Source organism: Impatiens glandulifera, chromosome 3, assembly GCF_907164915.1.
Source record: "Impatiens glandulifera chromosome 3, dImpGla2.1, whole genome shotgun sequence".
Taxonomy (NCBI): Eukaryota; Viridiplantae; Streptophyta; class Magnoliopsida; order Ericales; family Balsaminaceae; genus Impatiens; species Impatiens glandulifera.
The window spans coordinates 8,199,351-8,212,423 of NC_061864.1; the positions used below are offsets into that span (position 1 = coordinate 8,199,351).

General features: G+C 32.2%; 3 protein-coding genes across 3 annotated transcripts; 2 read left to right on the top strand and 1 right to left on the bottom strand.

The window, feature by feature from the left end:
• The first annotated feature begins 2,604 nt into the window (after nt 1-2,604).
• On the top strand, nt 2,605-3,975 carry LOC124932064 (protein PHOTOSYSTEM I ASSEMBLY 2, chloroplastic-like). Its single transcript, XM_047472667.1, has 5 exons — nt 2,605-2,772; nt 3,010-3,110; nt 3,188-3,377; nt 3,531-3,623; nt 3,702-3,975. Exons 1-5 carry the CDS (start codon nt 2,694-2,696, stop codon nt 3,830-3,832), a joined length of 594 nt encoding a protein of 197 aa, XP_047328623.1. The 5' UTR covers nt 2,605-2,693; the 3' UTR covers nt 3,833-3,975.
• On the bottom strand, nt 3,951-5,882 carry LOC124932063 (metal tolerance protein 4-like). Its single transcript, XM_047472666.1, has 6 exons — nt 5,609-5,882; nt 5,131-5,505; nt 4,869-5,047; nt 4,636-4,786; nt 4,412-4,542; nt 3,951-4,339 (listed from the first exon to the last, which is right to left on the bottom strand). The coding sequence occupies exons 1-6, from the start codon at nt 5,847-5,849 to the stop codon at nt 4,160-4,162; spliced, it is 1,257 nt and encodes a 418-aa protein (XP_047328622.1). The 5' UTR covers nt 5,850-5,882; the 3' UTR covers nt 3,951-4,159.
• Nucleotides 5,883-8,090: 2,208 nt separating this feature from the next.
• On the top strand, nt 8,091-12,933 carry LOC124931381 (histidine--tRNA ligase, chloroplastic/mitochondrial). The gene is made up of 11 exons (XM_047471832.1): nt 8,091-8,574; nt 8,803-8,898; nt 9,225-9,313; nt 9,701-9,830; nt 10,593-10,685; nt 10,772-10,846; nt 11,282-11,399; nt 11,581-11,723; nt 11,797-11,925; nt 12,318-12,481; nt 12,559-12,933. The coding sequence occupies exons 1-11, from the start codon at nt 8,170-8,172 to the stop codon at nt 12,695-12,697; spliced, it is 1,581 nt and encodes a 526-aa protein (XP_047327788.1). The 5' UTR covers nt 8,091-8,169; the 3' UTR covers nt 12,698-12,933.
• The last annotated feature ends 140 nt before the right edge of the window (nt 12,934-13,073 follow it).

A 13,073-nucleotide genomic window follows, 5' to 3' on the forward strand; every position in this document is an offset into this window, starting at 1 on the left:
TGGAGTGAACAGTTCAATAGTTAACGGTGAATAAGCGGGTAAATCCAACCCATATTATTCATACTAAATTAAATTTATCCAACTCAAATTAAATTTACCTAACTCATATTAATCTAAATTATTTTTTATTTTTTCATTTAATATGTATTGGACTCATTTAACACATTTTTATCCGTTTAACATGTTTTTCACGTTTAATACGTTTTTTACACGTTTAACATGTTTTATACGTTTTTGGCATGTTAAACACGTTTTTGACAAGTTGAACACCTTTTTCATGTTTTTAGCATCTTTAACACTTTTTTGACACGTTTTTCACAATTATGACACATTTTGACACGTTTTGACACGTTTAACATGTTTTTTCACATTTTTAATATGTTTTTTCACATTTTTAACATGTTTTAAACATGTTTAACAAGTTTTCACATGTTTTTTTTTACATTTTTGGCACGTTTAACATGTTTTGACACATTTAACATGTTTTTAACATGTTTAACATGTTTAACATGTTTTCCAAGTTTTTCACTTTTGGGCACGTTTTGATATATTTAACATGTTTCTGATATGTTTAACACGTTTCTCACATTTTTGACACATTTAATACATTTTTCACATGTTTAACATGTCAAAACGTGAAAACGTGTTAAACATGTCAAAAACGTGTTAAAACTTGTCAAAACGTGTTAACGCAAAAAACATGTTAAAAACATGTTACATGTGCAAAATAAAACGTGTTAAAATGTCAAAAACATGTTAAAAGTGTCAAAAACGTGAAAAATATGCCAAAACATGAAAAACATGAAAAACATGTTAAACGAACCAAAACATATTAAATGTGCTAAAAATGTGTTAAATGAATTTAAAAACATGTCAAAATGTGTTAAATGTGCAAAAAATGTGAAAAATGTGTAAATATGTGAAAAAACGTGTTAAACATACCAAAAACATGAAAAATATATTAAATGTGTTAAACATATCAAAAACATGTTAAAATATCATAAACGTGCCAAAAACGTGAAAATCGTGTTAAACTTGTCAAAATGTATTAAACATGTTAAACGTGCCAAAAATGTGAAAAACGTGTTAAACGTATTAAACATTTTAAAACGTGTTAAATATTCTAAAAACGTGAAAACGTGTTATGAGTGTGAAAATATATTAGACATGTCAAAACGTATTAAACATGTCAAAAACGTGTTAAACGTGCCTAAAACGTGTTAAATATGTCAAAAACGTGTTCGACTTGAAGTTGAAAGACGATTAATTTATATTGAATTAATAATAGAGAATTAAATTAAATTTATATAATTTGGGTAATTTAAGTAACCATAACCTAACTCAATCCAAATTAAATTCAACTCATACTCAACTCAACCCAACCCAACCCAATCCAACCCAAATTAACTTATCCAAATTAATATTTTGAGTTAGAGTTGGATAAACCCAAATTATGCTCACCCTGTAACTCTTAGTTATAGGTTTGTTTCTGAATAAGATAATGATGTTTAATTATGTTGTCATTGAGAATGACAACATGATTTTAAGTAAGCTCACACCAGGGTACCGAGTTTTTGGCTGCCCCAGCCCCTGTTAGAAAAATACTCGATATTTTTTGTTGTCCTAGGTCGAGTTAAAAAAATTAAATGGTTTTTGGTGAAGTTTGAACGAATAACCAAAACAAAGATTTTAAATTTTTATCTAGAACCACTAGACTATCTTATGTTCAAAATTACAATATATTTAATTAAAACCTTACTATTTTTAATAAATGGGCTGCCCTAGCCCGAGGGTTTATCGGGCTTACCTCAGGGCCAGCCTTGACTCACACAAAAAACAAAAATCAATGATTATTTAAATAATTCCAACTCAATGAAGATTTTGTTTGTTTGGATCCAAAAATCATATATTTTGATTTTAGTTTAAAATATTTTTAATATAATCAAACTCGTAACATTTAAATCACTCTATTATTGTCATTTTAATAAGTTGTAAAACAGAAAAGTAAAAAAAAAAAAAAAAAAGTCATATAAAAGTTGTATATTGATTTTAATAACTTATTATTATTATTATTATTATTATTATTATTATTATTATTATTATTATTAGACCAACATTTTGATATCATATTATACATGGAGAAGTCTATTCATAAGATCTAGTTTAACAATTTAAAAATATTTAGGATTCATAAAAAGCAAAGCAACTTACAAGTTTAAGTTCAAGGGTATAAGAGTTTGCATAATAGATTAAAAAGTGTAAAATTTAATTTCAATAAAAATGTCTTAATTTGAAATAACTAATAGTAATTTAAAAAAAAAAAATACTTCTTTAATTCTTTTAAGTTAAGTATTTGATATGTTATAATCTTTGCTTAAATTCTAACAAAATCTAAGCAAATTTCCATGCTTAAAAAAAAGCTATTTATAAATAGGAAAGAGATAATATGCAATATTAAAATACTAAATAATTTAATTAAAAATAAATATTTTATATTAAATAATTGTAAAATTGCCTATTTATTTTATTAGTTGGATTTGTGGAGTAAAATAAACTATTTTTTATTTTTATTTTTATTTTTATTTTGTAGAGGTGAAGCAATTATCATCACAAAAATGTTGAGTAGTTAGAGTCATCTTCTTTCTTTCTTTCTTCTCTGTTATCTCTCCCGGCAGAGATAGAGAGATAGAGAGATGTCGCTCCATCTCTCTTCTACCTCACCGTCCGTTCTCCCGCGCATCTTTTCACACCAGAAGACCTCGTCAAATAGCTGTGAGTCTAAGCTTATAACTATCTATTACTCAATTGAGTCTATCTATTTTCACACCAGAAAATGCAGGAATTTGTCTATTAACTGACATATTCAGACATAGAAATGGAAATTGAGGCGTTCTCTTCTCCAATTTGCTTGCTTGATTCACTTCTCCATGCCATTTAAGTTAGATGATTAACATGGTTAATGCTTGTTTAATTATTTCTCCCCTTTCCGTGTTTTTTATGATGGCATAGTACATTCAGAGTTTCCAAGATTGCATGTGAAATCCAGTTTGGGAAAGGAGAGTTCTTCTTCTGGTGTTTCAGATCTTCCACTAGAACCTCTTGAAGTGAAGGTGGGTTTTCTTGATCTTCAACTGCTCATCTTTTGTATATCCTGACTTGTGTGCTATATCTTTGTTTCGCAATCCAGGAATCACAAACATTGACCCCAATTCAGAAATCGCAAACTTTGATCTCGCGAAGAGGGTGTATGTCATGTTTATGCTCAACAATAGTTTTGAGAAACCTTGGAACTGTTACAGAATCAAAAGCAGCTGCACTCAATGGGAAGGATAGACCACCCGTTTGTCGCAATTGTAGTGGCAGCGGGGCCATTATTTGTGAGTGCAGATGAGCTTTTGCTTTTATTCCTATTACTAATGTTTTATCTAAATTATTTTGATGACCTTAAACATGGAATTCAATTCCCAATTCCAAAGTCTAAGAACAACAACCTGTTTCTGGAGCATGAAATGGTACTTCCTTTCATTTAGGTGACATGTGTGGTGGTACAGGAAAATGGAAGGCACTCAACCGCAAACGAGCAAAAGATGTCTATGAGTTCACTGAGTGTCCAAATTGTTATGGTATGTTTCTCTTTTCTGTTATGCCAGGTTAACGTCTTCTTTGCTTGTTGTTAAGAATTGGGAATTGTTGTGGTGCAGGTCGAGGGAAACTCGTGTGCCCTGTTTGTTTGGGAACTGGCTTACCCAACAATAAGGGTCTCCTTCGTAGACCTGATGCCCGCGACTTGCTTAATAAGATGTATAATGGCAAGTTGTTACCCAATTCTTGAAATGTTTTATCTTTTTTCGCCATGAATTCTACAACAAAAGAAAATCATGATGCACTGATTTCCCCACTTTTTGACTGACTCGTAAAAAATGGATTTCATGCATGTATTAAAGATTGGATTCGGGTGTATATGTATTTTCTATTGGGACGTGAAATCTAAGAGAAAATGAGTTTCCAAATGAAGACAATTGAGCATTTATGAATAGCTTCAAATGGTTATGGAACTGTATCAAAGCAGTTGAGAATTGAAATGAACAGAAAAAAAGGAAATCTATTTCTCTCTTTGTTTCTCACTACTAACCCTAATTCCTGAATGGAGACCGGACAGTCAATCCTGGGTGTTGGGGAGCCGAACACGGACCTTGTGCTCCGGTTTATGTTCACACTCGAAGTCAAGATGGACAAAAGCTCTCTCGACTTCGGGCAGTTTCTCAATCTTGTTCTGCAAATTCTCTCCAATAATATGAGCTTCTTTTAAAGGCAGATCTTCAGGAAGTTCAATGTCAACCTGTTTGTGTTTAAAAAGAAGTTAAGCAAACAAAGTAAGTTTTTAATTTATTTTTTTTACCTTTTTACTGACCTCTACAAAATAGAGAACACCAAAAGTGTATGCACGGATTGTGTCGACGCGTTTAACCTTAGGATCCCTTATTACAAGATAAGTCAACTTTTGAAGGACTTCTAAAGGCGCAGATTGTCCCACGAGCGATACTACATGAAGAAAATATTGTATGAAGTCCTACTACAAAAGGTTAGCAAATAGCAAACGAGTTATGAACCAATGGAGGGCTGGGATTGATTTACCGGCATTCTCAAGAACAGTTCCTGACCAATTCGTAATAGTGTATATCGCAAGAACAATGGCTCCCATTGGATCTATCCACCAATAAAACATATCGCCAAGAACAGCCGCCACCAACCCAATCACATTCGTCACAACATCAAAATAATGATCCTGACAAACAACAACAAATGTCCAGTCAGTTACTGACGTGGGGTTCGTGCAATATCTTTTTAACACTAATCATCACCACCACCTTAGCATAGGCACGGACAATGTTGTCGCCCGAGCTACGACAATACAACCATAAGGCGAGTTTTACAGCACTCGCAGATAACATGATCGTGTACATCCATGCAAGCTGCGTGGAATTCATCTTTTCTGAAGGGTCGTCTTTAATTAACTGTTCTACAGCCTGGATTAAAACCTGAAATCCTATTAACATCATTTGATTATGAGCATGTTAAATCATTTGACAAATTTGAGCAAATCAACTAACAAAATCTATGTTGACATACCAAGTGTGGCCATAATAGCAGCAAATATGATAATTCCTACAGGCTGAACTCTTAATTTACCAATAGGGTACTTATAAATATTGACATTCTTCATTGAAAGATGCGTTAACCAAAGAATGCCACCAGCCAAGAGATCCAGCAAGGAATCAAGAGTAGATGCAGCAATGGCTAAAGATCCACTCATTACTGTAGCATATATTTTAACAATGAGTAGTATAACATTGGCATAATTGGATATCTTCATTGCTTTTTCTTGTTGAGCTTCTTCTTCTTCGAAATCTTCTCCATCGTCTACGCTATCGGATTCAACTATAGAATCGACTTCTTCGAATGATTTTAAAGCCGCAATTTGTTTCTCATAATATTCTTTTTCTCCTATATATATATACAGAAATGGGAGATGATCTGTAAACATATATTATAGAGATAATACATACAGGAGTGAATGAAGGAAGGAAGGAAGGAAGAAAGGGTAAACCTGTAGATAGGCCATTGATTTTGGAGAAATCGATAAGAGAAGCGGATTCAAGATCTAAGCCCTTGCGGATCTTATCTGGTAACTTGGTGAGAAAATCTCCTCTTAACGAGGCTACAGAATTCCGGCGACTCAATCGGTGGTGATGCCTACTGCCGCCGCTTCCAGCGTTGGGTTTCGGCCTGCTGATAATATCTTCTCCAACCGCCAGTAGCGGAGACTTCACCTCCGTGTCCCTTTCCATGTGATCCAACTTCACTTTTAGTCAGATTCTCTCTTTATCTGTATGATTCCCACATCGGGTTTGGAAAGTTTGGCAACATGTAGTGCCAAATGGCGCTACTTGAACTTGGATTAGTGTCCTATTTGTCTCTTTCTATTTTATAGTACTTTAACTTAAAGTTGTTTGATCTGGCATTATTTAAAAATTAATTTTTATTATAAAACTAAAACATTGATTGATGAAAATAATTGAGGTTATACGTGTTATTTTGAGGAGTTATATATCTTATAAAAAAAAAAAATTAGTATTAATATATAATAATATTTTATTTTATTTTTAATTAAAGAGTATTTTATTATTTTGATTAATGAATTTAGAAAAAAAATGAAATAATATTATATTAAGTTGGGTTATTTAAATAATTAAGTTCTAAAATATATAATTTATATAAAATTAGTTTTATAATTTTTTTTAAAAATTTTTATATAATTAAATATTATTTAATCAATTCTTTCATAATTATATTATCCAATTTATCAATTCAATTCAAATATTTTATTTTTAGAATTTATATATAATTAAACATTATTTCATCATTTTTCTAATGATGATATCATGCAAATTATCAATTAAATTATTTAAATGTATTTTCTTAGATTGTTATTATATATTAACCTTCTTAAGAGTTGGTTCAGTTAAAATTATTTAAATAAATTCCAGTTTATTTAAATAAATGTTAAGAAAAGGTAATTTTCAAAATGAATTTTTTATTTATTTTATTTTTTTAAGACGTGTTTGAGGAAATGGTTTTTTTCAGGTTTTTTTCTAAAAATATTGTTTGATAAATACTTTTAAAAAAATAGCTTTTTTAGTGAAATTATCAAAATATTCTTATATTTTAATTTTTTCTGTTGAAGGATGACAAAATCCTAGTAAAAAAAAATACAAAGTGAATATTAATATATAATAATAATTTATTTTTTTTTATTAAATAATATTTTAATATTTTGATTAATTGATGGAGTGTTATAATATTTTAAAATAATATAAATTTAATTTAGATTATCATTTTTTAATATTCTACACAAACTTTATTGCTTAAGAAGAGTTGACTAATTTAGAAAGTGATTTCATTTAGGGCGGATGTTTGTTTAAAGATAGTTGTAGTTGAATTAATTGTGTGATTATTTATAAAATATAAATTATAAAAATAATAATAAAATAACAAAAAGAGTCAAAAGATAAAATGTGCAAAGAAAATTGATTTCATGAAATGTGACTTTTGATCCTCAAGTGATTATTTATTTTTAATCATACGAAACTAAAGTTGCAAGAAAGGGTCCATAATTTAATGTTTGTTGTTGGAGTTCATGTTCTCAATGAAGGCAGACATGTCTTTTACTAATTTTTTTTTTTATGTAGTCATGTTAGGAAGATACTTATATAGTATTATTATTTTTAGATATGGTCAAAAGTGTATATCCAGGACAATAAATCTTAATATTGTTTGAGGGATGGTTTAGTACTTTGGTGTTAATTATATTATAAAATTTGCAATGAAATAAATATTAAGAGATATAAATAGTAATGATTGGTTTTTTTTCTCGGATTTTTATAATTTGATTAATCGTTGGTGGATCGTTTATTTATCGTACAAACTCTGATTGTGTTGGTTTTTTCGAATTTGTACGTCCCTTTAGCAACAAATATGATGAAATAATCGGATATGAAATTTTTTAAAATTTTTTCAATAAAGAGTTATTGTATTTGATCTCTTAGATAGACAATCTTTTATAGGTATCCTCCGATAATTTGTATGAATATCTCACTATTTCGATTATATATGTTGATGATATTCACGCAGCACGATCTTTTCTAGTGTTACTTACCAACCATCGACTAAAAATAATTTTAATTGTCACTTATAATATTTGGTAAAAGAAATTTCGACACCGTTTCATTTGTTCGTTCGACCTGCTTTACTTCAACACTCATCGTTAAAAAATTCAAATGAGTTTCTCTTTGAAAAAATTCTCTATAAATTAATTAATCATCGTGATCTTTTCTTTGGAGAGTTTTATTTTTATAAATTGTTTATACAATTTAATATATAAATCTTATCACTTCTTTATTTTAATTGAATATTTTTTTTTTTTGTTAAAAAATAATTTTACTAGTCCCAATTAGTATTATTTTACCCTTAAACAGTTCTCATAAATAAAATATTACAACTAAACTATAACCCGTTTCCATCGGTTTATCATCAACCCGGTTCAGTTCATTGTAGACTCTCTTCTCCCTTCTCACTCTGCACTTCATCTACTACGAAGAAGAAGGCACCATGCCCGCAAATTCATCACTCCTTATCCTACACCCACGTCTCTTCCTCTTCCTCGCGAGACCTCCCGTACCTGCCGCCGCTTTCCACACTTATGTTCACCGATTTCCTCTCCCTTTTTCATCTGCTTCAACATATTCACGACCTCTTTCAGCTAGTTATCCCGCTCTTCCAATTTCGGCTAACTTCCGAGCCCGCCATTCGTCATCTTCATCCGCCGCTTCTTCGGATACTTTTAACCCTAATTTGAATGAAACTAGCAACTCCGGCGCCCGTTCTGGATCGCGTTCTTCTCCTCCAGTTATTGATGCAGTTGAAAAAATCGATGTTAATCCTCCCAAAGGAACTAGGGATTTCCCCCCAGAGGAAATGCGCCTTCGTAGCTGGCTTTTCCAGAACTTCAGGGAGGTTAGGTACTTTATACTTTTATTAAATTCTATGCTTATGCTCATTTATACTGATTGCCGATCAATTTTCGGCAACTGCTTATTATTATCATCTATTGAACTAGTTTTTTTTTGTTTGTTTTTGCAAATTGTTACTCATGAGCTAAATTTGTTCTTAGTGAGCGAACTGGTTGGTTGGACCTTTTGTGTTCGAACATGCAACTTGATGCATTTTCTGTGTTTATTACAGGTTTCTCAGTTGTTTGGCTTTGAAGAAATCGATTTTCCAGTTCTTGAGTCAGAAGCTTTGTTCATTCGAAAAGCAGGCGAAGAAATTAGAGACCAGGTTTCTTTTTCCCCTGTTTTTATTGCTAGATTATTAGACTATGCAGTTTGATCTTTGTGGTTAAGCAAGCGTATTATGGTAGACAAGGTGTGCAATTCTTGCAAGTCCCTACTAAGAGGAAGGAACACAATTCCAATAATTTCTTTACTTGCAATATAGTTTGTTACTTGCTCCCTCGAAAGCATGGACTTTATCTACCAAAATTTATTTGCTGAGTTCTCTACTAAATGTTGAAGTGTATAATTCCCTTTTTGTGTTAGTCTTAAACCTGTTGAAGTATACAATGGCTAAACCTAATATTTTATTCCTTACTGTCTACTATACAGCTTTATTGTTTTGAGGATCGAGGAAACCGCCGGGTTGCATTGCGCCCTGAACTAACACCTTCACTGGCAAGACTTGTGATACAAAAGGGGTAAAAATCTAACAATACCTGTTATATGTATTTTGAACTAGAATGTTTTTTTTGTTCATTTTTTATTTTCAATAGAGAAAATTGGTATTTTGTATCTTCAATTTTCACACTACTTTGATTTACCTCTCCAAGGTCAACATTGTTTGATTTCCCAATTCCCACCATCAACTAACAAAATCAACACAATGATGTATTCCTCTTTAAAGGTGTTCATTTGGAGTGATAAAAAAATTAGAACCGTGTGAAAGTGCAAGGATATTGATTTTCTCTTTTTAATCATTGTTCATGGTTATAAGGTTTAACTTTAACTTGCTATCTATCATTATCTGTGATTTGCTTATCCATTTACATATTCTAGAATTTGATCTTCATGTTTTCTCTGTCCAGAAAATCTTTATCCCTACCGATAAAATGGTTTGCTATAGGACAGTGCTGGCGTTACGAGAGAATGACCCGGGGACGGCGTCGCGAACATTATCAATGGAATATGGATATCATTGGTGTACCCGACGTTATAGTGAGTAAATTTAAAGTTATTTTGTATAGAGAGTGTTATACATACATATTCTGTTTCCATAAAAGAATTAGTTCCAAAATGCAACTGTCTAAGTATGTCCCTTGTCTATTTGACGAGCCTTACAGATCTTAAAGCATTGAACAATGAAAATAGACATATTTATGAGTCTTGGAAAGCGTGACAAGATTTATTAACTTACATATCCAACTGAAAGCACTTTGATTGAAGTAGGGGTTATGGAAGTGGGATGCTGTGCTAGCCTGCTCAAGGGAATAAACCTGGTGCTAAATTTGATTTACAAAGAGAACATAAAATTGCCAAGGGATTTTCCATAAGTAGGCTTGAGATGGAACCATAAAAATATTTGTTCCTTTCCATAAGTAGGCTTGAGATGGAACCATAAAAATATTTGTTCCTTTCCACCCATGTCCAACAAACAAAAGAGAAAAACAAAAGGGAAATCTTGACCATGTGTGTGTGTGTGTTCGAGGGTGAAATAACTGCTCACTCACTTAGAATTGTATCATAGAGGACATAAATCTACTTTAGTCAACCCCCCAAGTAAAATATCCCCTTCAGCTTATTTTGACACAAAAGGAACATTAGTTAGTGTTTTTAACTGGATTCTGAATAGAACATCTATCAATTACTTCTGGCTTTTCCCTTACTTTTGGGAAAAAATAATAAAGAACTACATAGTCAGGCTTTACAATGTTACAAATGATGTAAAAAGCTTAATCCTTTTTCTTATTTGTCTTCTAGGCTGAAGCAGAGCTTATTTCTTCTATTGTGACTTTTTTCAAGCGAATTGGGATAACCTCATCCCATGTTGGGTTTAGAGTTTCCAGTCGGAAGGTATATAAAAGTCTTTAACCAATTATTATCACTGGCTCCTCTTACTTGCACAAGCTGTTATTTACTACTATTTACTTCTTTTTCAGGTTTTACAAGAAGTTTTGAAGTGCTACTCAGTACCAGAAAATATGTTTGGCAAAGTTTGCATCATTATAGATAAGGTTTGTTATTCGAGAGAAGTTTACAAATTTCTGAGCCCTTGGTTCCCTTTGCCTTGCAATTCTGTCCTTAATTTCACATATGATATAAAATAATCTGTTGTGTACATTTTAATTTTCTTTTTGTTATAAGAGTCTTGATTACCCCTACCAATTCTCTAGTCAGGTGAAAAGGGACATGGAATTTCTTTTATCACTTTTTTTTTGAATGAAGGAGAACTAGCATGACACCCCACAGTCATGCCCCCGTTTAAACTCAAAGCGCTTCCAGACGTAATCGAATTTCTTTTATCACTTTTTGTTGATCATCTTGAAATTTTACACCGGTTAGAATGTAGGGACCATAGCATGACCAACTAAAAGTTGTTTATGTATTTTTTGCTTGTTACTAAATGATTTCTGAATTTTCACTTGCGATATTTATTTTTTGCTCAATAGTTGGAAAAAGTTCCACTGGATGAGATTAAAAAAGAGTTGAGATCAGCTGAGCTATCAGATACAGCTATTGATGAGCTATTGCAGGTTCTCTCGGTCAAGTCTTTGGCGAAGTTGGAAGGTATTTTTTCTATCATTGGTTGTTCCTGGCCATGAATTACTTGACAAGAGCAGAAATAGTAGCCAGGGATCTGTTTCCTTGTGCAGAAAGAATTCATATAAGAGGCAGTAATCCTGGTTGAACAGTAATAATAGGGAGAACACTATGTAAATTTACTACTGTTTTGTCTCTTAATTTGTAGAAAAACTTGGAGCCACAGGAGAAGCAATTGCTGATCTGAAACAGCTTTTCTCGCTTGCGGAGAAATTTGGTTTTTCTGAATGGATTCAGTTTGATGCGTCTATTGTCAGAGGTCTGGCCTATTACACAGGAATAGTTTTTGAGGTTAGGTTCACTAATTTTTAGTTTCTTCAGTCTTGATCATGTATATATTTACTGTAGATATTTTGTTTAACAGGGTTTTGACAGAGAAGGGAAGCTTCGAGCCATCTGTGGAGGTGGAAGATATGATAGCTTACTCTCGACTTTCGGTGGAGATGACATTCCTGCTTGTGGCTTTGGATTCGGTGATGCTGTCATAGTGGAGGTGAGTTGAATCATCTTAAACTATAATGTGCATAGTAAATATGAAAATGGGATTAGCAAATCAAAGTTTGAATTGTGACTAGCAGAACGTCCCACTCATAATCTCAAACTTCAATCAAGGTGTTCTTAGAGAATCGAATACCTCAAACATTTTAGTGCGAGCCTTTTAACACTTGAGTTATCCTGGTGGGTGGGTCCATTTGAGAACATTGATTTGGGGTTTTGTCTTTTCTTGAGGTTTCTTGATTAACTCATATTGATGATGACTTCTATTTGTACTGCTATGGTTTTGGGTTTTCCCATAGTTAGTTTGACTTTTGCGTCGACCTTGGATAAATGAAAAGATTTCAAAAAGAAAAGTATGAGACTGAGATTTGCAGTTATTTGTTGTAGTTGCTAAAGGAGAAGGGGCTTTTACCTGAACTTAATCCTCAAGTGGAGAACATAGTGTGCTCTCTGGACCCGGATCTCCAAAGTGCAGCAGCTGGAGTGGCGTCCATACTCAGGGGAAAGGGACAAAGTGTTGATTTGGTCTTGGAGAACAAACCGTTGAAATGGTAAAAATATTTTGTAAAAAATCCTCAGTTTGTTGTATACGTTGGTTCCTGACATCTTTATTTTCTGCTCTCAAAAGGGTGTTCAAACGGGCAGCCCGCATCAATGCCCGCAGATTGGTATTGGTTGGGAATGCTGAGTGGCAGAAAGGAATGGTTGGCGTGAAAGTTCTTTCATCCGGTGAACAATACGAGGTTAAACTGGATGAGTTGGAGTAGCAAATTCTTGCATATTTTTTCTTTTCAAAAACCTCTCTCTATTTTCCTTATTCATTTTTTAACTTAAGATTAGAGGATATCCTTTTTTCTTTTCTTTTTGGGTATGATTTAATTAGTAGTTTGAAGAACTAGGTGTTGTTCATTGAAACTAATAATGATAATTGAACATTTTCTTTGTTGTCCATATAATTAACTAGTTGAGGCATCTTTATTAAGTGTATTGGGTTTTATCTCTATGATTTATTTTTATTTAGCCAACGTTGAATTAGAATAAAAATTGTGATTGAATTTTATTTCACATCTACAAGTTTTACTAACCCAGAAAGACAAATTATATGAATAGTTTAAACACACACCACGATTAAAAAATATATTG